Raw genomic sequence first — 25,159 nt, 5'->3', positions numbered from 1 at the left:
TCTGGGTAACAGAACCTGGTCCGAGCCCCACAAGTCACCCCATCTTGGATTCCCCTAGGTCTCTAGTTTTCAGAAATGCACAGGTTTGGTAGGTTTCCCTAGGTGCCGGCTGAGCTAGAGGCCAAAATCTACAGGTAGGCACTTCGCTAAAAACACCTCTGTTTTCTTCCAAAAATTTGGATGTGTCCACGTTGCGCTTTGGGGCGTTTCCTGTCGCGGGCGCTAGGCCTACCCACACAAGTGAGGTATCATTTTTATCGGGAGACTTGGGGGAACATAGATTAGCAAAACAAGTGTTATTGCCCCTTGTCTTTCTCTACATTTTTTCCTTCCAAATATAGGAGAGTGTGTAAAAAAGACATCTATTTGAGAAATGCACTGTAATTCACATGCTAGTATGGTCACCCGGAATTCAGAGATGTGCAAATAACCACTCCTCCTCAACACCTTATCTTGTGCCCTTTTTGGAAATACAAAGGTTTTCTTGATAGCAATTTTTTACTCTTTATATTTCAGCAAATGAATTGCTGTATACCCGGTATAGAATGAAAACGCACTGCAGGGTGCAGCTCATTTATTGGCTCTGGGTTCCTCGGGTTCTTGATGAATCTACAAGCCCTATATATCCCCGCAACCAGCAGACGTAACGGTATATTGCTTTCGATAATCTGACATTGCAGGGAAAGGTTACAGAGTAAAACGTAGAGAAAAATTGATGTTTTCACCTCAATTTCAATATTTTTCTTTTTCAGTTGTTATTTTCTGTAGGAAACCCTTGTAGGATCTACACAAATGACCCCTTGCTGAATTCAGAATTTTGTCTACTTTTCAGAAAAGTTTAGGTTTCTGGGATCCAGCATTGGTTTCATGCCCATTTCTGTCACTGACTGGAAGGAGGCTGAAAGCACAAAAATTGCAAAAATGGGGTATGTCCCAGTAAAATGCCAAAATTGTGTTGAAAAATTGGGTTTTCTGATTCAAGTCTGACTGTTCCTGGAAGCTGCTGAGTTTAGCACCGCAAACCCTTTGTTGATGCCATTTTCAGGGGAAAAACCACAAGCCTTCTTCTGCAGCCACTTTTTCCAATTTTTTTTTAAAAAAACGAAATTTTCCCTGTATTTTGGCCAATTTCTTGGCCTCCTTCAGTGGAACCCACAAAGTCTGGGTACCTCTAGAATCCCTAGCATGTTGGAAAAAAAGGACGCAAATTTGGCTTGGTTAGCTTATGTGGACAAAAAGTTATGAGGGCCTAAGCGCGAACTGCCCCAAATAGGCAAAAAAAGGCCTGGCACAGGAGGGGGAAAAGGCCTGGCAGCGAAGGGGTTAAGAAGAATGGGTATATTCCTACAAGTGACTGTCATACTAAGAGTCGGGGTTCCAATTCAGACGCTTGGCTAGCCAGTACTACATCAAGTCAATAACACACAAAATCTGAGACCACAAGCACATGGCATGAACAGGGTGACAAAATACATACATTAGGACAGAAAACACAAGGTCACTTAAAGAGGCATTTCAAATACATGTTTAATCATCTATTCCGACAATGCTAGCTCTTCTCTCACCTCCAGCTAACCACTGCAATTAAGGACACAAAAGAACCAGGATCACCGATATGCCAAGCATGGGAGGAAAACATCACAAAGGCTAAGTACACATTACCATCAGGGTACTAAATGGAGTACACTCATTCATGAGACTATATTTCACAGAACACAGTTCAACTCCTGCACCAAGGTGACAGACATTCACACCACACACAGTCATTGATTACACCTGCATAGATTAGTTGAAGGACACAAGTCTTCCCCATTACCCCACCTTTTGAAGGCAATAACGAGTGAAAAAACTCAATACTTTTAGAACGTATTCACAGGAAGCACAGTAATACTAAGACCTCGACTAAACAAATATGGAAAAAGCATTACCTTGACAAAGAAACACATAAGGCCTCCTTGCAACAATGAAGGCAAGAAAACCGAGACACACACAGTGCATGTTTGCAAGCTTAAAATCTTCTCCAACAATGCATTATTATATCAAAAAATGCAAACATATCTGCTGAACTGGGATGGCTGCTCCTTATTGTTAGATCATTTCTTCTCATGTTTACTTGTACATATCTGACATGCTTTAAGAAAAAGAAAAAGTAATAATTGTAGTTATGTTTTTACCTTTCTAAACCCACCTGTTGAAAGACCAGAGTTGTAATAAATGGTATGGGTTCCACCAAATCTGGAAAATGACCTCTCACGCCACCAAAAATCAAAAAACAAATATTCAAGTAATTGTGGGATTTCCTTTGGCCCAGCTCCATTTATAAAAGTAGTGAGTAATCATTTGAGATTCCCCATCACACGTTATCCTGCAATCTCCAACTGGTGAAAACTGTAAAAATGCCAAAGCCTTGGAGTTTGTTCCTGCATGGCATTCACCAACCTAAATATTCTCACGTGTTACCTGCTGTCAGGGTGTAGGCAGTCTAAGTGCCAAATCTCCCTGATGGCTTAACAATCATCAATTCAAGTCACACTTTTGTGAAAACAACTTTATATTTCTTCTGTCCTGACATATTTCTGTACCAAATTACATACAGGGTAAGGGTGTAGATACCCTGATATTAGCCTTGGTGAAGTGCTACATGGTTGGCCTGCCACTATGTTCTAAACTGGATTTACCCTAAGATTTCAGCCTGTATAATATTAGATTTGAACAAGAACACTGACAGTACAGACCACATCATTTCATACTAAATGTAATGAGAAATACACTGTTTATAAAACATTTATTATTGTGATAAAAATTTCAGACTGTTTTCAAATGGCCCAGTAACTTTGTCCAGCAATGTTTTTCATGAGATTGTTGGTCCCAGTTTCAGTAATTTAACAATTTATTCATGGATTTATACATTTTTGTAATATTCAATACTGATGTATATTATCCAAAAACAGATGCTGTTTAATGTTCCATTTATATATGATCCAAGGCAGCCCTATATTATCCAAGATCAACTTTCATCTGTTTCATCCCATCGGGATGGAAGCTTGGGTCTTTAAGGCTCGGTACTTGAATATAGACAAAGTAAATGAACCACTGTTAATGTAATTGGCACAATGTTGCAATACCAGTATCTGGTGAGGACTGGGAGGGTCCATATTCGGCAGCCTGGCATGGACTGAAGGGAAGCAGCCCAAGAAAGGGTCAAATGCCCACAAAGTAATACCCAGAGATGCAGAGTACTATATTAGCATGTAGATTTCATTTACGAAAATACAAGGATTTGACAGTAAAACATTCCTTCTGCTGATGGTTTACAAATATACCCTTCCTGCAAAATACAATCCTTTACTTCTAACTCTTCCCATAGAGAGAATACGACAGAGTATTTCGGAATTGCTCGACTGATGATAATTTGCTATAGACTGCAATAAAAGGTGCCATGTGCAGATGGGGGCCCAAGATGATTAATCTCCCAAAAATTACATTTGAATGTAAACCTTAAAGCATATTCCTTTTGTCGAGCTCATGAACTAAAGATGTACGGTAACATGCCATGTATCATGAATTTGTAATTTAATCAATTCCACATGTTCCGAGATCTGTGAAATTTGCTTCTGCGCAAAAAAAAAACACAAATTCTGATTTTAAGTTTTTTTTTTTTTTTTTTTTTTTTTTTAAATACTGTATGTCAAATTGCAATCAGTTACATTTTATTTTGCAGCTTCCTACACTAAAACAATAAAATACATAAACTAGAGTGCAAGAGGCCAAACAATTCATCAGTATACCATACAAAACTGTTTTTAAACCAGCTGATTCCTTGGCTGATCACAAGCCTCTAATTAACAATCATTACCACATCAGAAGAAATAGACTCCAATTTGATCCTTTTAGCAAAATACAAGCACTACTTTTGTATCCCATTTCTTACCTACTATTTAGAGTAACATTTAACACTTAGAAAACGGTAGGAACTTTCAACAGAAGTTTAGATTTTTAAAGCAACGACTTCATGGATTCTCAGATATTGCAAAATAATGCTGCACCGGCATGTTTCCCTCCCAAAAAACCTCAAAGCAGGTATTAAGGAAATAAGAATGTTATTGTAGCAGGACGTAGAAGGAGACAGACAGAAATGATAGTAGAAACAAACAAATTGTATGCATGTTAGCGTGATCCATCAAAGACGACAAGTTACCATTGCCTGGCAAAAACTGCCATATATGGGTGTGATGGAGCAGATATGCTAATTCAAGAAATTTCTAATGATTAATGTGTGTTTATTAATGAGAGAATTACATAGAGATATTATTAATAGAAAATAACGTGTGTAATAGAAAATGTGCCCATGGGGAGTGGTGACCATATGTATTAACAAGATGCTAAATAATGGGAAAATTCATGTAAAATGTATCAATATATCATAACTGGATGTATAACCTATGTTTTGTGTTAATTCGCATTCTTAATTTAGCTGGATTAAAGGCCTGGTTTCACTGGGCCTTGCCTGCTTAGAACGTGAAGACTCGTCGAGGCTTGCGAGGACTTGAAACCGGAGCAAAGGACCTTGAACTGTGCAGAGTTCAGATGGCTCTGCTAGAACATTCTGCAATGTACCAGCGGACAGGAGATGATGAAGTCAATTTGATACAATTATGTGTAGTGTAGGCTAAGTTTATTTTCCCAGGACTTGAACAATAGAGGCACTGACTAAAGACTATAGATGCAACAATTTTGTTACCTGAAGGGCCGGATAATGTTCTCATCACCAGAAGGACCAATCAAATTTATGGAACCTGAAGCCTAAGCAGAAATTTAGATTTGGTAAATAAAAACTTAGAGCATGGGTACTCAGAAACATTTTCCCAGGGGCCACAAAGTTTGGTCTGTGGTGTGACCGAGCTAGCAGCGTGGTGATCAAAGGGAGAGGGGCCTCTGGATGGGGAGGGGTTGTGGCGTTATGGGGGGGGGGGGGGGGGGGGGTAAGGGGCAGCAAAGCATATAGATCTAGCGGCTGAATCACTCAATGTGAAACCAGAAAACCTGGCATTCATCCCAACTTCCCCACTTTACCAAATTGTGTGATCCTAGGCAACTGCTTTATTTCACGTTCCCTTCATTATTGCATGTAGGAGGACCTCACAATGCATGACTTCAGTACGTGTGCTGTGCGAACTGTTCTCCTGTGTTTTACTTAATAAGCTATGAAGTTGTTCAGGTATAATAGCAAATCAGGCCAATCAAAGATTGCAGTTAACAACTGACTTAATTCATTATTGGCGTTTTATCAAGGTGGGGGGTATGAATTAATGTTTCTGAATTTATATTTGAAATCTATTGTTCTAAATAAAAAAAAAAAAAAAAAATAAAAAAAATTCTCCATGCACTGATATAATCTGAAGTAGTAAGATGAAATGGTCCTGTGTATAAATGAAAAACACTTTGAATTTTTAAGGACCCTTATCATAGTTGCAGACATTTGCTGCAAGATTTCTTTAAAAAATGAAAGTTTTCCTGCAGTTAAGCGGTTCAGGACTCATTCCTTACTTCCTTTCTTTATCTTCAATAATGTTTAAATAAAGTATTGCCTGTTGAGTTCAGTAAACAGCAGCCTAGTTCTACTGCTGCCCTGGGGGGCTGCAAGTAAAGGCCAAAAGGGCCGTACAGAAGTATCACTGGGTTAGTCATAACTTCTGACGAGTTTGACCAATTAGCAATTAGTGGGACGGACTGAGAGACCCTAATAAAAAGCCATGACAAGAGGAGCGAAATCAGAACGGAGAGGAGAAAGTCGATGATGTCAGGAGACGCTGTCCGAAGTGCTGATAATTGGGCTTACACTCCGTGAGCCTGATATTTTGCCGAGACTGACTCGTTGCTGATCCATCTTTGATAGGTAGCATTGAAAATGTGACTGACAAAATTTGTGCCTTTGCTTCTAGGTGCCAACTGCACTGTTTCTGATAGATTTTCCTCTCTGATAGATTTTTCCAAATTAATGTTTTATGTCAATTGTTTTTGCATGAAGACCCACATGCTGATGCTAATCTTGGTTAGGTAGGATGACAGGGGAGACGTTGACAATTGACTGACGAATTTGCATTGCTGAATTACTCCATTAATGTTGATAATCGCCGACTTATGATTTGCATTGTTACTTATGATTCTTTTGGAGAATAATGTTTTCTTGATGATCAATAAAGATTTGATTAATAAAAGGCAAATAAAGATTTGATTAGAATTGTAATCAATAGGGAATAAAAATTATTAACCTTTTCCATTAAGTGATGGTTATTTCTGATTATTAGGGTTTTTCTTTCTTGGTTTCTTGAGTGGTGATATAGATTTATTGACGTTGATTATTGGTTCGGTAATCACTGCATGACTAGGATATTCCATGAGATTCAAAAGGTTAATCGACCTATATGCGTCCCCTTGAATGTTTACTTACTAAGGACCAGGTGTTAAAAATTTTCAACAAATGTTAACTTCGTAAAATCCTGGTTCATTCTCAGGAAAACGGGTTAAACCGCTATAGTCACATCGTGCTATGATGAAATCTATCAATTGGTCCTACTTTACATTTATCCTGTGGACTCAACAGGCCACCCGTTCCAATTTAGTGTGTCAGGCAGTTTGACTGACAGCATATTGCCCCTTTACCGGGAATCCACACTAGGAAGGGTAAACATGGAGAACAGAAAAACTAGTACACTTCTGAAGAACATTTTTCCGGCCGGCTACTCATGGACAATAGGAAAGGCAAAACTCATTGGCTTGTGGAGTAATTTGTCTTCAGGCTGGGCTGCTCTATTACGCAGCAGAACCCTGGATAGGATACTTTCAAATACCTGGTCGGCTGCTCATTTAGTGTGCAGAGAGCTACAAAGGGTCCACACAACTACATCAAATATGTACGGGGGTGCGTGACTCCAGATGACACCCTGGAATTGCATAATGAGTAGCATGTTTCACTCTGCCTGGTTACTCATTTAAGGAATTCCTATTGTTGCAGACTTTCTAGTCAGTGGGGGGAAAATACTGTCCCAAGAAATGTTAACGGTTTTCAAAAAACAAGCATTGGCAAAGCCAAAAAGTCGAACTTAAGCAAGAGCTATTGGCTTTAACAAAACGTTTAGCCATGCTTTTCACCAGCATGGACGTTCAGCATGGCTAAAAGTTAGTGGGTAAAGAAGAGTGGAGTATCGTGGAGTGGCACAGAGAGTCATGGAGTGGCACAAGAGAGACACGGAGAGGAGTGAACTTGAGCGGCGTAGAGTGTTGACTGTCATGGAGGGAGTAAAATGTTGTAGAGCGAAAGAGCGTAGGGTTGAGTAGTAGCGTGTTGTAGAGTGGAGTGGCAGTGTGTCGTGGAGTCGTGCAGAACAGAGTGGAGTGACGTATAGGGTATTGCACAGAGTGGAGTAGAGTGTGGTCAAGTAAAATGGCGTAAACCAGGGTAGATTGTCAGAGTGGAGTGGCACTGAGTGGAGTAGTAGATCACAGAGAGGAGTAAAGTGGAATGGAGTAGAACAGAGAATTGTGTAGAGTCGAGTAGTGTTGTATAGTGGAGTAGAGTTTAATGCAGTACAGAGTCAGTGTGTTAATGTTGTAGCGTGGCATAAAGTACGGTAGTGAAGAGTAGTTTGGCTTACAGTGCATTGGTTTCAAGTAAAGTGGTGTAGACTGCATTGGCATATAGTGCAGTGATAAAGTAGGGTAAAGTGTAGTGGCATAGAGTAGTGCAGAGTAGACTGCAGTGTGTAGAGTTCCATGGCGTAGATCGGAGTAGCGCAGAGTGGAGTACGGTGACAGAGTGCAGCAGTGTGGACTAGACTGTTTCAAAGCAGACTGAAGAGGGGTAGTATGGAGTGGTGGAGAGTACAGTGCAGAAGTGTAGAGTAGGATTGACTGCAGTAGAGTAGTGTAGGTGTGGAGTGCAGTGGTGCAAAAATAGATTATTGAGTGATGCAGAGTAGATTGGCACAGTGTAGTGGCATTGAGTGCATTGGCATAGAGCGGCGCTAAGATGAGGGGTGCAGAGTGGAGTGGTATAGTATAGTATGCGGTCTTGCAGTGGCGTGGTGCAAAGTCCAGTGGCGCAGAGTGGCACGGCACAGAGCCCAGTGGTGCAGAGTGGCGCAGCGTAGAGTCGAGTGGTGAAGAGTGGAACGGTGAAGAGTGGCACAGAGTTGGGCGGCATAGAGTCCAGTGGCACAGAGTCCAGTGACAGGGCGCAGAGTCTAGCGGCGTAGAGTGGGGCGGGGCAGAGTGGTGCGGGGCATAGTCCAGTGGCACAAAGTGGTTGAGTCCAGGAGCGCAGACTATAGCAGCGTAGTTTGGCACGGCGTAGACTTCAGTGGCGCAGAATGGCAAGCTGTGGCACAGCTTAGACTCCAGTGGCACAGAACATAGTGTAGATTGTTTCAGAGTAGAGTGAAGTGATGTGAAGTGGTGCAGGGTAGAGTGCAGTGGCATAGACTAGTGGTGTAGTGCAGAGTACAAAAGCGAAGAGTGCAGGGATACATAGTTGAGTGCGGTAGAGTGCACTGGCAGAGTAAAGCAGAGTAGAGAGGTGTAGAGTGAAGTAGCATAGAGTGCAGAGGTACACAGTAGATCAGAGAGGCACAGAGTGGGCTGGCATAGGGTGCAGTGGCGTACACTGCGATGGCGGTAGAGCACATTGGTGAAGAGCACAGTGCAGTGGCAGTGGGATAGAGGGCTGTGGCGCAGAGTAAAGTGGGGTAAAGGTCAGTAGCTGAGTGATAAGTTGCAGAGTATAGTGTCAGAGTGCAGTGGTGTAGAGCACGTTGGTGTGGGGTGGTGTAGTGTGCTGTAGAGTAGAGTAAAGTGGCTTGCAGTGCAATTGGCGTACAGTGCAGCGGAGTAGAATAGAGTGGTGTGGAGTGGCGCAGGGTTGATTGGATTGGCATAGAGTGGAAGGATGCAAAATGGAATAGAGTGCCACAGAGTGCAGCGGAATAGAGTGTCAGAGTGCAGTAGTGCTGAGTAGATTAGAGTTGACTGGCGTAGAGTGCAGTGGTGTAGAGTGAAGCAATGTAGAGTGTAGTGGCATACAGAACACTGGCGTAGAGTAGTGTAGAGTAGACTGCAGTGGTGCAGAGTAAAGTGGCATAGGGTGAGGTGACATACAGTGGAGTGATGCAGAGTGGAGTGATGTTGAGTAGAGTCGTAGAGTGCAATGGTGTATAGTAGAGGGGCATAGAGTGCACTGGCATGCTGTGGTATAGAGCAGAGAGGTGCAGAGTAGAGTGTCACAGAGAGCATCGGTGCAGAGTACAATGAGGTAGAGTGTTGCAGAGTAGAGTAAAGTGGCATAGAGTGCATTGGTGCTGAGTAGGTATTTGTAGAGTGCCATGGCATAGAGTGCATCGGTTATGAGTTAAGTGGTGTAGAATGGATTGGCTTAGAGTGCAATGGTTAGATTAGTGTGCAGTGGTGCAGAGTAGACTGCAGTAGCATGAAGTGCAGTGGCATAAAGTAGATTATTTCAGAGTAGAGTGAAGTGGTGCATGGCAGAGTAGTGGCATAGAGTGCCATGGTGGAGAGTAGATCAGTGGCGTACACTGGAGTGACACAGGGTGCACTGGCATATAATGGGGTGATAACAGATTGGAGTGGCCCAGAGTGGAGTATGTGGGGTAGAGTACACTGGCATAGAGTAGAGTAGCATGGAGAGGTGCAGAGTAAAGTGCTGTGACTCAGTTTGGAGTGGCGTAATGTAAATTGGAGCAGAGGAGAGTGCAATCGCATGGATTGGTGCAGAGTAGAGTGGAAATGGGTAAAGTGAAATATGCACTGTAGCATCCTGCCATCACAGACAATATATTTTCAACTGAAATGACAATTACATTCACACAGACATACAGTTTTACTAATGAATGTATAAAACGCACAGACGATGTGTGGAAATGTCATCACCTAGAGTATTGATTTGTTTTGATTGTAATTAAAATATTTGTTTCCACCACACTTAAGAAATATAAAAATGTGTTTCCTCTATGCTGTCCTATTTCTGATATATTCTGCAATGTCTGCGCAGTTCATTTACAGGCTAGAAACAAATGTCATACAGCCTTCAGTCCAACACACCCACAGTAGCCAGCATGACTGTCACATTCATCCTCTCAATTTGAAGTCAGAGGAAGAAAAGTAAACACCAAGTTCCCGGGAACACAAAGCCAGACATATGACCTCCGTCCGGGATGCACAGCAAATGCAACATGCAATGCACAAGATGTAAAAGCCTATTTACAGAAAACCAGTACTGGTGGAAGAATACAGTAAATACTGTTTTTGCACGGAAATGGACGAACTCAAGCTGGACAGCCTAAAACAAATAGGAGTCACCAAATAGATAACAAGCAAATATGAGTTACAAACCACAAAGCCAATGGTAAGAAATCTGCGGAATACATTCGCAGGGAAGCTCGCCCAATGCCCCAAAGACGGTGTTAGCAAACCAGACAGCTGCGCTGACTGTTAGCCTTCAACCTAAGAAAAAATTACCCCCTGCCTTAACTGAGGCAGTAGGTCACACAGGCAGGAGAAACTACATGGGTATCTTCACAAGTGTTCATCTAAAAGCACAGCAAACAACTTGTTTCATCCTTGACTTCTCTTATAGTGTATTACATTCAAAGATACCTGTGTTCTTTAACTGCCATTATTGCTCCTCTTCCGTGTCTGCACTTGCCACTTTCGGTGGACTAAATCAAAAACAAAGCTTGAAATCCAGCCTGCTGCGAGTCTCCTAGAATTCAACCATCCCTATGATCACCGTCGAGATCTAAAAGTATCTTTACTGCAGACAAAGGTTTGCCCGTCAGTGTCTTGAACACTCTACAGAGTGGCTGGCATTTACAACGGGCACACGAGCTATGTGGTGCATGAACTGTGCTTGGGGAACCATGCATGCCCTCATCACTTGGCCGATTTTATCAAGTAACCTCTGTAACAGTGAAACAGGGAAGCAGTTGGCTCAGGTAACAAGCCTGCCTTAAAATCATTTTTGAGGCCGGGTCCCCACATTAACCTATGCCACTCTCTAACAGATGCATCTACTAGAGACTGATTTACGTAGTTCCAACTTAGAGTAAGTTTTAAAGTTTGTAATAAATCTACATTATATTTAACAGACTAATTATGATTAATTTGCCTATTACCTCATGGAGCACTAAGGTGTTCATATGGGTGTAAAAATGTATTTGAAGCTATAATACCCGCCGCCCAAGAGCATCGTCTTTGTAATACGTTTAATCTGAGTTCTGTGGGGCCTGGTAGCACTTAGCACAATTTATCTAGACTAATTTCTAATTTTGCTGTACCTATTTTGTAATAAGCTGTTAAACACACTCGACGGACTTTATTTGAATGTTAAGTCAGGGCAAGGTGTGCAGATCAGCTCATGTACCCCCCACCGGTGGATGGTTCTTCATTTTAAATGAAACCAATTTATATTATATTTTCCCCCCCTATATTTTGTTCTCTTTGTTGAGAGCAGTACATGCATGCCCACAGTGACTTATGAGCAGTAGTTATTCAAATGCATCTAGAGCCACGGATTACCAGCAAAAAAATGTCAAGAACAACTACGTATTTATTCATGTCGCTATTATGCCCGGAACATCTATTAACAGCCTGCATCTTATGTTTACCACAAAAGATAAAAATCAAAACGATGAGCTGTTCAACAAGACCCCTTATCACTTAAAAGTGCAAAGACGAGTTAATTTATGGTGTCTGATTAAAAAATAAGTGATATCATGTTTAACGTTTTGCCTTACAATAGCTACTAGGGATTTTTTTCCATTAATCAGCTAACTATGTTGGTGGGTGTCACGTGGATATAGCGTACATTTGATTTATGCATAGCTATGCAACAGGCAAGCGTCAAAAACATGCTGGCTTTGCCAATGCTTGTTAAATTTGTGGGTTTGTTTAGAATGATAAATTTCTCTAGTCACGACCAAGGTCTCAGTTTCCTTATCCTTAACTGTGGACATGGATCATCTTACCCCCTAACACAGCACTAGCTTTCCAAACCCCGATTTTCTTTATAGTCTGAGTATTCTCAACCATAATCATTCTTCCTTGTTTGTAACATATCTTCGGAACAGACAATTTGTACCCGACTGCTTAACTAAGCTGACACTGGAGCCAACACCTCTTCTGCGTCCTAAAACCTCAGGGATCCGTACAGAAGTGGGTACATGTTTTGTAGTCGGAGCAAATAGGGAGGGCAAATTATTCTTTCCATTGACACTTGTAGCAGTGGGACTGCTAGAGATGCATTTGCAATTTTGCAATTTTTTTTCCCTTTCGATATTCACAGCGTGAGCCTTACCTGTGCTACCCTTGTTTTCACCAATATCTTCTGTGGATTTTCCTTGGGGTTGTTTCAGCGAGTTTTCCGAGTTTCCACACAAGAGCTATGATTGCCAGGCTTCGGTGTGAGAATAAATGAGGTGTTAGGCATGGCTCAGAGTACTTCATTGGGCCATGATTTTGAAGCCTCGAAAGTGCAGCTGTCCTTATGTAATTAATAGAAGAAAAAAAAAAGCTTTAATAAGCACTACTGAGAGAGGGGCTTTGGCTCAGGCCCCGAGTCAACGTTCCTCCCTTCTAGATTTGACTGGACAGAAGGTGTGCATTTCCGCTGAAAAGTGTCGGGATCGCATAACTTATGCTCAATAAAGAAGGCCTGGGTTGGTTATGATCGCAAGCCAATGCTGAAAGATGTAGGCCTGAGCAGATCATTTACAACATCATGCCCGATGCCAGAGGCCTGATCTGTTTAAGTTCTGATAAAGGGAAGAGGTCTGAATTATTTAATGTGTAAGGTGCATGTTAAGTTCAAGAAACATTAAAACTGATTCCTTAAAAGGAAGAAAGAAAAAAAATACAACATAAAAAAGTTGATTTACATTCTGAACTTTGACAAATACAATAAGGAGGTTTCATTCACATTGTGAACTCCTCTGTCAAACATCCAAGGCAAGGAGGGGCTTTACCTTATGAACCCTCCAACACATTTAATGAGAACGGGTTTTATACTGTGAACACCGATATATGTATAAAAACAGTTTTACACTTTTAGATAGGCTTTGCATTTTTTACTATTTTACCTGTAGTGTGCGAGTCCATCCAGACACAGTAAACGCCTGTGTCTCCCGGAGGACAATTAAGGTTCACTCAATGATCCTATGGTCACGTTTACACTCATCTTGGTGCCAAACATGCTTGCTTTACTGATTATTAAAATGTAGCGACACCAGTAACCCTCTCATTTTACATTCTGAACACTTGATAAAGTGCTTAGACTTAACATTCTTGATTGTGAAAATAATGTATTTTCCAATATGCTCATTTAGGAGCTTTTCTGGTTTTTGGGATAAAAGCCAATTGGTGTACCAACTGGCAATATACCTCACAGGTAAATGGATCATATCACATTTGCATAGTTAGTTGCCTTTGTGTGATATTTCTTTAGGATATTTGATTTGTACTCTGGTTAGTCTGTGAAGGTCCTAAAAGGGGGTTGTATAATGTAATTCCACATGAATACTTGTCAGTTTCAGTATAGTATGGAGTTGTGTGTGCATTAAACTACTTTTCCTTTTCAAAGAAAAAACAAAGTTGGACATGTAGTTATTTGAAGGGTCAAGCTCAGAAAGCGCCGCTCTGCCCCTGTTATCTCTCTACAAGCTTGTAACCACACACATCAGTTTGGTTGGGTCGTGGGCTTGCCTTTTAAAATTCACTTGACTCGATTAGCGAAAGGCATGCATACGTCATGCCTTTTCTGGTGTTTAGCCCTCCTCGAGCGCCCCGGCCAACTACTGAAAACATACAAGGCTTTATGTTTTCGTATGGTTTCTGGACCACTATTTCCATTTATTTCGTAGGCAGCGCGATCTCGCTGGGGAGTAGTTGAGCGCTTTGCGTGACTTCTTCCCTGTTACATAGATAATTGCACTTTTGCCAGTTACATGGATAATTGCACTTTTGCCAACAGGTTTGACTGCGAGCAAACTTCTGATTCCTTTTCTGTGCCTCCTTCACACTAATGGCAACTGTCGGCTCGCTCATGTGCTACTGTTTTACTTTTCCTTTTCAGTTTTTGTGGCAAGAAAAGTCCAGTTTGGGGTTTACAACGCGTATAGCTCTAACTCGAGCAAAAGCAAGACCCATTCCGTTGCAAATGCTTGTTGTGTGTTACTCCTTCCAGAAAACCTAGCTCACAACACCTACCGAGTCACTCTTTGACTGCTCTGCCTCAATACTCTGATAGTCAGGTTTTACACTGAGCACTCTTCAAAAAATGCACTAGGTATATTATTTACATTAAGAACTCTGAAGAACACAAGCGAAAAATATTTTACATCAAAAACAACTATAATAATCAGAACTTTGTTGTCAATGCCTTGATTAACAGCATAGCGAGAGGCAATACATTATTAAACGCCAACAGACCATGTAACCAGATCTCTAGTTCAGGAGGTGCTAGTGCGGTCTCTGTTTCACTGTCTCTGCTTGTAATTTTATGTTAATAATTTGGTGGTCAGGGAATTAAAGCACTTTATCTTTTCAAGAAGTGAAACACTGGACATTAAGAATTTTGTGGCAAGGCACTGATGCTGTTAAGCATATCCTCTTTATTGCCACTCACAGTACCAACTAGAATTGAACATTCAGAACTTAGAACAGGAAGCTTTATGACCTTCTTATCCACTATATAACCCTGACCCAGGCAGCTATCTCCCTTTGTCACTGCTCATTTACAAGATAAGTGCTCTGAATAGAATTTGCTCTTAAGGTCAAAGGATTTGACTAGTTTTGACTTTGAGAGTTTTTGGTGCAAGTGAATACTTTAGCATGCCTTTATTCTCTTTAGTTGCTTTAATTCAAACGTTTGGCATAACTTTTTCAGTTATGGTTTTGATATTAAATTTGTAATGCACCAAAGTGGTAGAACACCCACTTTACCAACACCATTTGGGAATGTCTGGTTTCATTTCAATGTCAGATTGCCAATAATCTTTTGAAGTAGTATGGAAATAGAACGTGTTTCTAATAAATCATCCTAAGAACTGTTTGGTTGTCACTAGATCAGGCCCACTCACAGCCCCTGCTACTATGATGAAAAATGTTGCTATTTGCTCCGGTGCACTTAACTCCCTTTTGAAGAACTAAAAGGAAATTCATTCTTGCCTCGTAGTTGAAGGGTGAAAGTTTGTGATTCAGACAGCTCTGATCCTGTCTGGATTACAAGACATTAATCTTTACTGGCTTACCTAAATATCTTATCTGCTGGCTGCAGATTGTGCGAAATGCTGCTTCCAGGTCTGCTACTTAATTTATCTCAGCATGCTTCAGTTACATCAAAGTTTAACTTCCACTGCAGATTACCAGTGAGTAAACAAATCTTCAAATAAACATTCTGTATGGTGCACAGGGCACTTGTCCTGAGTAGCTCAGCTCTCGGCCCTATGTGCCCTTTCAAAAGATATAGTCCTCTTCTCATGCATTATTGGTTGTGACTATCTTCACCCACAATAATGCAGACAGACCCCCGTTTCTGGCTGTTGCTCCTATTCTCAGTACACCAGAGGCAAAAAAGACTCTGCCCACATGAGTACATGGTGAGTGGTGGTCCTGTGAGAGTGCAAGGTACAGCACATTAAAACCACACCTATCGTAACTGCTAATGCTTTACAAGGTAGCTCAATAAATATTAGCGCTTGTGGTTCTAGCCTTTATTTTCAAAACCCTGCCACCTTCTATGTTGCCATATATAACACCTTCACAAGTATTTTGTTTAGCTCTTGTGCAGCTTAGATGGCGCCATACTACCAGAAGAATACTAAAATGATAACTCTTAGGAGTGATTATACTGTTCTAGTGGTGTAAAATCCGTCCAAACAGATTCTTTAAATGCAAGTGGTACCCAAAGCACATTCAAAAATCACTCAGCAGGAGACACAGGAGTGACTTGCAGGTGGAATAAATAAGACCATTGATGGGGAGGTACGTAGTAAGCATGAAGCCCCGTGGGTAAAAGAAAGGCATCTCAGGAGACTCACATCCAGGAAGCAGGAAACTAACTCAGCAATGTTCAGGATGGTTCTTTTACCCCAGCTACCAACATTGCAGAACGGTTCAAGCATACGTACATGACTGTTCAGTCCCACCCACCCCTTGCCATTCTGTACCTCACTACCATCTCGAGATGTCAAGCAACTGATTTCAGAGCAGTATAAGAGTCCAGAATCCAGGAGGCACCAGTGCATTAAGGTCAACATCTGCAACTCTCAAAGACAAGTCGACGGAAAGCTGCGCCATCACTGCAGATGTGTGCACACCTCTTCGGCACAGCATGTTTCCTCACCGCCCTCCTCTAATTACCCATCATCCCCCTTCAAGAAGAGATTATACTTTCTAAGTGCCAGGACACATACCCAGTATACCCTCCTATTACCTTAAAAAGGGTCTGTCTAATGTCAGTCTGGAGATAACTGTACCCTTGCTGAAATACTTGAGTAAGGTTCTGTAGTAACACTCGCCACCAAGAGACTTACAGATGTCAAGCAGTGTCACTCAAAAATGAATACCAAAGATAGATGAAGGTCAGAGTTCCTCAACAGTGTTTGACTATCTCAAATTCCAGTTTAACAGCAGTATTGGTGTAAAGACTAATTTAGGTATGATGGTAGCTACTGTAACATAGCCTTTATAAAGCATTGCTGCTCAATTTCATTCACACTTCAATATAATATCAAATTATATTTCAGTGTATGTTTGTGGAAGGTTGGATGACTATTGCCCTGAAACTGTGCTGCAAGTTTTTAAAGCAAGTAAGTAGAAAAGGCTATCAATTCAAGGTCTTCAAGAGAAACTATCAGACTCTCACACAGCAACAATTTTCAAAGGCTTGCTGTCCAAACCCTCCATAGCTTGATTTCACAAGACCAAGTGAACTTCATTATTACAATAAGTTATGGGTTTATGGCCCTACTCTAAATGTTATGTTGTTAAAGGGAGCTAATGCCACACCAAATAAGATACGGACACTGCAGTACGGGATTTTTAATGCTTCACATTCAGGGTCACAATGCATGTTTTACCACATTTGAGGTAGCAAAGCTTAGACTATTGTGCTATTTCTCAATATAGATTATGTTTTTTATGCAGCAGCATGTAATATTTATTTGGGCATCAACAAGCATATACTGTTCATGCTATTTTAAGACTGGAATTTGAGTTAAGATCTTAGATGTCTTTACTTGGAATAGTTAACTGTATGAAGGTATTGTAGTTACTAAAATGTAGTTTTTAACTTAAAATAAAAGACAGTTTTGTCGAATGGTTTACAGGGCTTCAAAGGTGCAAAGAAACCAGCTCCCTTGCTGTTTGGCAGTTGACTGAAGCAAGCCGAGAAGGCCAAAAGGCAGAGCTATTAAGTACAGGATTAGAATTTCAAGAATTACATTAAATGGCAGGTCTCCTCAAATTATAACCTTGGTTTTCAACAGATCTAATTTAGCACAACAGTAGAATACATGATCATAAAACCAGAAAGCAACTAGTAACACTTGACACAGTGAATTCGTTGTGCTGAAGTGCAGACTGGTTAGCTAATTAATGAAGGCTCTGTTGTACAACACTCCGATTACAATCCTGCAATAAAACAGTGTTAAGTGCATGATCCATTATAAATGAAAACGGATAACATTCCGTCATGTTATGTCAAGACCAAAAGGCTTTTTCACTTGCACAAGCTCTGGTAGGCAAAGTGAGGGTGACATTTCAATATTTCCTCACCTTTGCATTCAAGCAGACATTTGTAAAACATGCAAAACTACGGTGGCTTTGGTTAAGCCTCCATAATTCGGGTGAAGTACCTATATTAATCCTTAGATATAAGTAATGGTGCTCACATGGTGTCCTGCACTGTACCCTACACTCTGCTACGTCTAGGGTGTAAATTGATAACCAAAATCGTACAGCCCCACAACAGGAAATAAATTGTATTACTGCACAGTTAGCGTGCAATCCATTACATAAACGACCATTGGAAAATCAATTCCCAAGTTCTAGAAATTTTATTCTAAAGTCGTGACAAGCATGCACATGAGTCTTGATTGCGAGTGTGTGTGCGCAACATCTACTGCCGACACGTGCTTCATCGAACAACAACTTTTTCAAGGATGCAGTGTTTACAAATGAGATTCAAATTCATCTCAGAACACCCATTTGTATGTACTCGCTCCAAAAGATAGAAGACAAGGAAACAGAACCAAGTGTGCATGTGATTATACCCTAACCATTCCGAAAAAAACGTTGAACAGAGGTGCAAAATAGTATAATATAGTATAAAATACTAAACACCCAATAAAAAAAAAAATTTGCGTGAGTCCCGGTAGCATCTTCATGCAAAGAAATTGAGTAACTAAAATGTAATGTGAAGATTACACCAAAACTCAAGGTGCGTACAAAGACAACTATAAAAGTGTATAAAAATATACATACATTTTAGTCTCAAAGTATTATGTTCGTAATTTCACCATATACTTTATTTTATCTTATTTTTCCAATCTGTCTTTTTCACCTCCATGAGAAGCAGTTACTTTTTCTGTTATTGATCTATTAATTTACTTATTGCCAGTTTTAAATACTTTTGTTCCTAGTTAACTTTTTTTCCAAATTGATAGGCTCCTTTTTGCTCGCCGTGTTACTTTAGCATCCTGAACCTTCACCGCCAAGCGAGCTTACTGACATTTGCGTGGATGCCAAGCTACAGGTCAGTGCTGTGTGAGTTTACTCAATGGGATACCATTATTAGCATTTTTTAACATTGTAGTTGGAGCTTAGCACGGTCTTTAAATGCCTACTCATGAATTCACAACTCGATTTACTATTGGCTGACCATTACTTGTGTTATCTTTCATTCACACAACTACATGTTTTTGAAGATCCTTTTCAATCAAAAACAAAAATACTTACCAGGGAGTCTTTTCGCTCATATTTCTGATTCCATGGGTTATCTGCATATTTCTTATAGGCTTACATCTCTTATATTTTAGTATTTTAGATTCCTAGTCCATTTATCTTTTCGTTGGGCCAACCTTTCACGTTTGTGCCAATCACTAAAATTAGAGAGTTATTCTCTGTGATACTTCTACATGACGACTTGTGCTGAGGTATTCATTTTACAAAGCTCATTATCACCTTTTTTTTTTAAAGTTATTTCTTTGAGATTAAAATGTATTTTACGTTTTTTCACTTGCAGACTTATCTTTGTAGACACTTTGTGCATGGTCACATTGGGCACTTTTAGAGGGATATTGGCATTAACACTTTTTTATTGGGAGTTTTGTGTTCTATACCATTTTCCACCTCTGTTCAACGTTTTTACTGGAATGCTTAGGATATAATCGCATGCACATTTGGGTCTATTCTCTTGCTCATATTTTGATGTGAGTACACACACACACACACAGGTGTTCTGAGATGAATGTGTATCTCATTTGTAACCATAGCAGCCTTGAAAAAGATGTGTGACGAAACACACGTCAGCTGGCACGTGTTGTACAGAAACTCGCAATCAAGACCCATGCTAATGTTTGGAACGGCTTTGGAATAAAATTCTTGGAACTCACAAATGTACTTTCTTTCGATTGTTTACGTAATAGACTGCACGATGTGTGTGCTTCGGTATCGTTTATTCCCTACTCAAGCAGACATATTGTGCACCTATTATATTCGTTGAATGAGGGAAATACTGACAGAACTGAGAATGAAAAACATATGTATTGCTACCCAACTTCCAATTACATGCTCCAGCTCAATGTCAACATACAACAGTACCAGAAGTATTCAAGAGAGAAAACAGAATGAGCCTAGCCTCTCAGAAATGCAAAGAGTTTTAACGCAGACTGAGATACCTTTTGTAGCACATCAGTCACCTCTATTAGCTTGAGATTGAGTGTTTAGCATCCTCCAACAGCTAAATGCATAGCATAGATTTTTCTTCAAATCAGAGGACTCGAAAAACAAAATGAACCACTGCAACAAATATTAAGTGAACATGAGCATAATTCATTCACATTTCTGCACATTCGTTTTTTAAGAAGCATATACAGATGAAGGTAGATGGTCAATTAGTGTCCAATTAAAAAGCCACTGATAGGTTCCATGATAGGAATAGTCTACAGACTTTCAAACAGGATTGTTTGAAAACATACAACACGCATTTCAACTATAACTATTTCCCAGAGCAGCATTTCAATCAGTGCCTAGTACTTGAACGCGTTTATCACTCTGTCCGGGAAGCCAACAATTGACAGTGTGTTCACAGGACGACACGCAGAAAGACACAAGAGAAACCCTCATTCAATTGCTGGTTCAAATAAACGGCGTTCTCTCCATGGGGAAATAATTTCCACTGTATAAATTACGAACTTCTGAAAGCGAGAAGACTATATTAAAAGCGGCATATTTAAAAGGAGCAGTCAAAGCAATGCTGGAACATACAAATCTCAACATCTCAGGAGCCGTCCGTTTCTCAGTGTAGCTTGAGGACTGTTGATAAAGAAAAGTGTATGAACTAAGAAAAGATCAGCCTGTACACAGCAGGGGTGGGCTGTGGGGGTTCAGCAGAACAGCTAGGAGATAACTAATTAACACACTAAATGGGGAGTAAAAATAAACACACAAAAAAGGTGTGCTTCAAAACGCTAGGGGTAATTCAAGACAGTCTCACTGCGACAACCCCATTGAAAGCAGAGCAGCGTTACTTCTCATCCCTAACTTCTCCTTATTAGGAAACTCGCACAAATCATCAACCGTCTACAAAAAAATACATGCGAAAGAATACAAAACCGGTATTAGTGATGCCAGCACAGCGGATTCGAAGGACATGTCTACTCTTAACCACCAACGTTAAAGGGTTTGGATATCTGTCAGTTTCCATTCATTCGTTGGCACAAATAAAAGTAGGGGTTGGAGAGCTGTTTCTGCATACCAAAAAAACAATAGCGAAAACATTGAAATCCAATGAAGGCATGAAAGCCCTATGGGCATAAGTCTGCAAAGTCACCGAAACAAACGCGGGGTGCAAATTTTACACACTGAGCGGTAACGACGCAAAGTTGAATCACATACTTTCTGGAAAAAGGTTTGCACAAGTAAGACACTACCTTAAACACCATTTAATCTGAAATGTTCACGTACGTTACCTCGGGCTCCGAAAATAATTAATTGGTCCATCGGGCTGCTGCTATCAAAAAGGAGGGGGTAACTGCCTTCAAAATCACTATCACTCTACATTACTGGCTGTGACTGCCTAGTGTTCCCCAAAGAAGATCTTGGGTTGGGTGTGCTATCTTCCTTTACAATAGTGGAAGAATCTCAGCCCACCTTTTCGACAACGGTAGCCATGACCTGAGCAGTTCACGCCAGAAGATGCGGCCTTTTTGAACTTGAGAGGTAAGTTTAACCACATGGAAACAGAGAGAGAGAAAAAACAGGAATAGAAGCTGGAAAGGAAGCTATTCACCTGAAGGCACTGGACAGCGGGTGTTGAAAAACGAAGCACAGAATAATGGTGTAAAAGATCATTATGAGGAAACTCTATGATACACTGACAGTTACTAGGTCTAAGACTACGGAGCCAGGCGTAAACACACGTCCCCCCTACAGTATAGACAGAAGTTGGGCATCAGACAAACAAGCGCTAGGGACAAGGGCTCTGTCACGAACACCCCCAAGGGGGTGCGCAGAGCACAAACAGTAGGTTGTGACACTAAAGGTCAAGCACATACCTAGCGCAGGGTAGTTAAAAGGGCGAGCCTGGCACACAGACAGTATCAATATAGAAACATCAATGCAGCCAGCCACAAAGGAGTCATGCCCCGAAGAAGGGCACATACAGTAAGCTGTGGCGGGTACAAAACACTGGGTGGGGCACGACAGGCCTACGGTACTAAATACCCGGAGCCAGGAACCGGTACACACCTGGTGCAGGGCGGTCAGTCCGTCCACGTTCGCGTAATTTATGTCAGCCCCACGATCCAGCAGCTTGAAGACCTCCTCGCTGTCCCCACTGGAGCATGCAGCCAGGAAGACGGCGCCATCGTCGAACTTGACTCTGGTCTTTTTGCGCCGAACCACGGGCGGCTCCTGGTCTGTCTCAGAGCCGATCCAGCGCTTGAGCTGCTCGTTGCGCTTTTGCTTTGCGTCCGCCATCTTCATACCCTGGCTGCAGCTGCTGCCGCAGACCCTGCTCTGGGGGAGCCTCTGCGCTCACCCCCCAGCCGGAGGGGAGGGCCACAGCGATCCAGCCTCACAACACCAGCTCCCGTAGTGCCACACCGCGCACAGAATGCCGTACAGGCCGTAGTGCGGGCGGCGGCGCGCGCGCTCCCGAAACACACACTGAACGCCAGTGGAGGGCCCTGGGCACGCGCCTTGTTTATTAAAACTATAGTCGCGAGACTTTAGCGAGGTAGCCTCTGTGGCCGGAATTTCAGAGCAAATGCCAGACTGGTCAGAGGAGCTTGCACTAACAGCCGGCGTCTTGTCGGAGTCGGAAAAAGTGTTTCGGTAGCAGGAAATGTTTCTATTCACATTTGCCTGACCCTTACATGGCGACTGCTTATGACACGGCCTAATGAATGAACATCTGACTACGGCAACACCCGTGTTCTATATGACCAGAGTCTGCGCAGTGCTGGTATAGTAGAGACCTTGTTGTCAGTGCACATACTGTACAATTTCCTAACTATAAAAAAAGAATGTATAATTCTATTAATGGTTGAGCCAAAGGTTACGCATCTGTTTCTTCGATTTTATCAGGAATAGTTACCACATAGAGTCCTTTAACTAGAATTAACTACATTTCCCAATAAACGAAGGGAACAAATGTAAAAAAGTTACTCTAATACCATTGATCACGCGGTCCTTGTTAGTGCGCAGGCCCTTAATAAGTAAACTTGCAAGGGGACGGAATAGGTCGATGAACGTTTTGACTCACAATTAAGATGTTCTTACCATAGTTCCAGTATATAATCAATAATCAATAAACAATATTCATTAGTAATAAATAACATCAATAATCAATGGAGTCAGTAATTATCACACACCATGACCGTTCAGTCATGAATAACCACACTTTTTACTGAAAGTTAGATTATTTATTTCCCTATATTAACAATGCTGGGGTCATGTAGATTAATTTCAAAATCAAATGCAATAAATACAGAAACAACACTGGTTGTCCAAAGTGGCAGAAGAAATGTCAGCCCTTGAACTACAACACATTCTAAAGTTATGGTGCAAATCAATAGCAAAGTCAACTGAGTCAATGTATTGATGTACATTAATTAGCAGAGAAATTCACCAAGCATTGGTCCCTGTTACCATAATTCATTAGTGGGAATCCTTAACAAACATCAGATTAGCATCAGCATGTTGGGCTTCATGCAAACAATTTAGAACACAAATTTGGAAAAACATCTAACTATTGTTCTATCAAAACAGCGCAGTTGGTACCTAGAAAGAAAAAGCAAATATGCATAATATTCACAGTTTGGATTATAGTACCTATCCTCAGTATGGATCAGCAAAGCAGAATCAGTCTTCGTCCTCAGGACATCAGTCAATCAGCAAGTCATCAGGATTCAGAATTAAGGTTGAGAAAAGGCAAAGTCTTTAAGCATTAAAGTTAAGCACTTCTCTTGTCAAGACACAATATATACAATGTAAGTGCAGAATGTGTCAGAATGTCTGGCGAAAATGCATGCCCTCTTCCCAGTGTAAACCAGTTAAGTCAAAACTGCTAAAACTACCCCCTGAAATCCCTATTGGTCAGTTAATCGTATGTCCACACATTATCCAGTAAAACTAAAATCCCAAATCTCTGAATTCTAATATTACTCCGTTCACATGTCGTTGATTGGTTTGTCTTTCTATGTCCTCATCATCCGGCTTGTCAGCTAACAATATTGTTGCAGCTTCTACTCTAGTCAGTATCTTCATTGTTCTTGTCCTGGGAAAGTCAGACTCACACATATTACACATAAAATGTTGCATTAACAGGAACATCATCTCCTAGCAGTTGGTTCACAAGAGAAGCTTCCGTTATGAGCACATTTAAACAATGCAATAGAAATTCACAGTTTAACTTTCTTTGGACAGCCATTTTATTAAACATTAAGAAATACAGCTTTTACATGAAGCCTGGCAAGTAGGCCGAGACACTCACTAAGTTAAGGCTCATAATTAATAAAGCTAAAGTTTATTGCATAACTCTTAATATGACATATTACTGCATTAGTCTAACATATAGTCAACATTTCATAAGTATTAAATCATTGATTAGTACATTTCGTTAACATAGGTGGCCATTCTTCATGATCAAATTTTCTAATGCGTCCATTATTTTTCTATGTTATTTTATTTTCTACATAAACTTATTATTCAAAATACATAAACACTCCTTAATAATTTTTATTAAGACACCTACGCTAGCATCCTGACCCATACAACCAAGTATTATGGCCTTCCTTTTCCTCTTTTTTTGCACACATTTCTTATACACTGACTGTCTTATTGATCACTGTTCTACTCTGAGCCTATGAAAAAAACGTGAATGACCCTTTATCCAGTTCTTCAAAACTAATGATGTTCAATAAGTATTCCGAAACAATATGAAACATCATCAGTGTCCACCGTACATACCAAAGGACCCGATTCAGGTGGGAGATTCATGATTTTTAATCCCCAATCAGGATTTTTTAATCTGCCTTCTACCTGAAAATCCCTCTTCTTCAATGTTAGTCAAGGGGAAAACTGATGGCCCCAATTTTTTCATTATCTTGCAGAGGACGCAGAATTTTAGAAGTTTGATGTCCATAACGGCAGAAGTAATGTTTTAAGTGAACCAAACTAACTTAACATCTGCCGTTCATGTTTAATGTGATGTTGTAGTGTACCACATGATCAACTTTTATGTTTAATTTTCTGCTAGAATAAAGTTTACTAGGCTCCATAGAAACAGTTGAATCCCTGGCAGAATGTTCCCAACAAGATGTAATTTTCTCAAGGTTGTATTTAGCTGTCTCAAATTGAATAACGT

The 25,159-nt window shown here is 40.8% G+C and overlaps 1 protein-coding gene across 2 annotated transcripts in view; it reads right to left on the bottom strand.

Annotated features, from left to right (window-relative positions):
* Positions 1 to 22,707, bottom strand: part of PPP1R12A (protein phosphatase 1 regulatory subunit 12A) — a 1,050,482-nt gene extending 1,027,775 nt beyond the window's left edge. The window contains exon 1 of one of the 2 annotated variants that reach the window (XM_069228775.1): positions 22,039 to 22,707. In XM_069228775.1, coding sequence (XP_069084876.1) covers positions 22,039 to 22,275 — 237 coding nt within the window. In that variant the 5' untranslated portion in view covers positions 22,276 to 22,707. The remainder of the gene's footprint in view (positions 1 to 22,038) is intronic. The other variant, XM_069228774.1, reaches the window with a different exon arrangement.
* Between the last annotated feature and the right edge of the window lie 2,452 nt (positions 22,708 to 25,159).

The sequence above is a fragment of the Pleurodeles waltl genome, chromosome 4_1 (genome assembly GCF_031143425.1).
Source record: "Pleurodeles waltl isolate 20211129_DDA chromosome 4_1, aPleWal1.hap1.20221129, whole genome shotgun sequence".
In the NCBI taxonomy this organism is placed as follows: domain Eukaryota; kingdom Metazoa; phylum Chordata; class Amphibia; order Caudata; family Salamandridae; genus Pleurodeles; species Pleurodeles waltl.
This window is presented reverse-complemented; position numbering and strand designations above follow the sequence as displayed.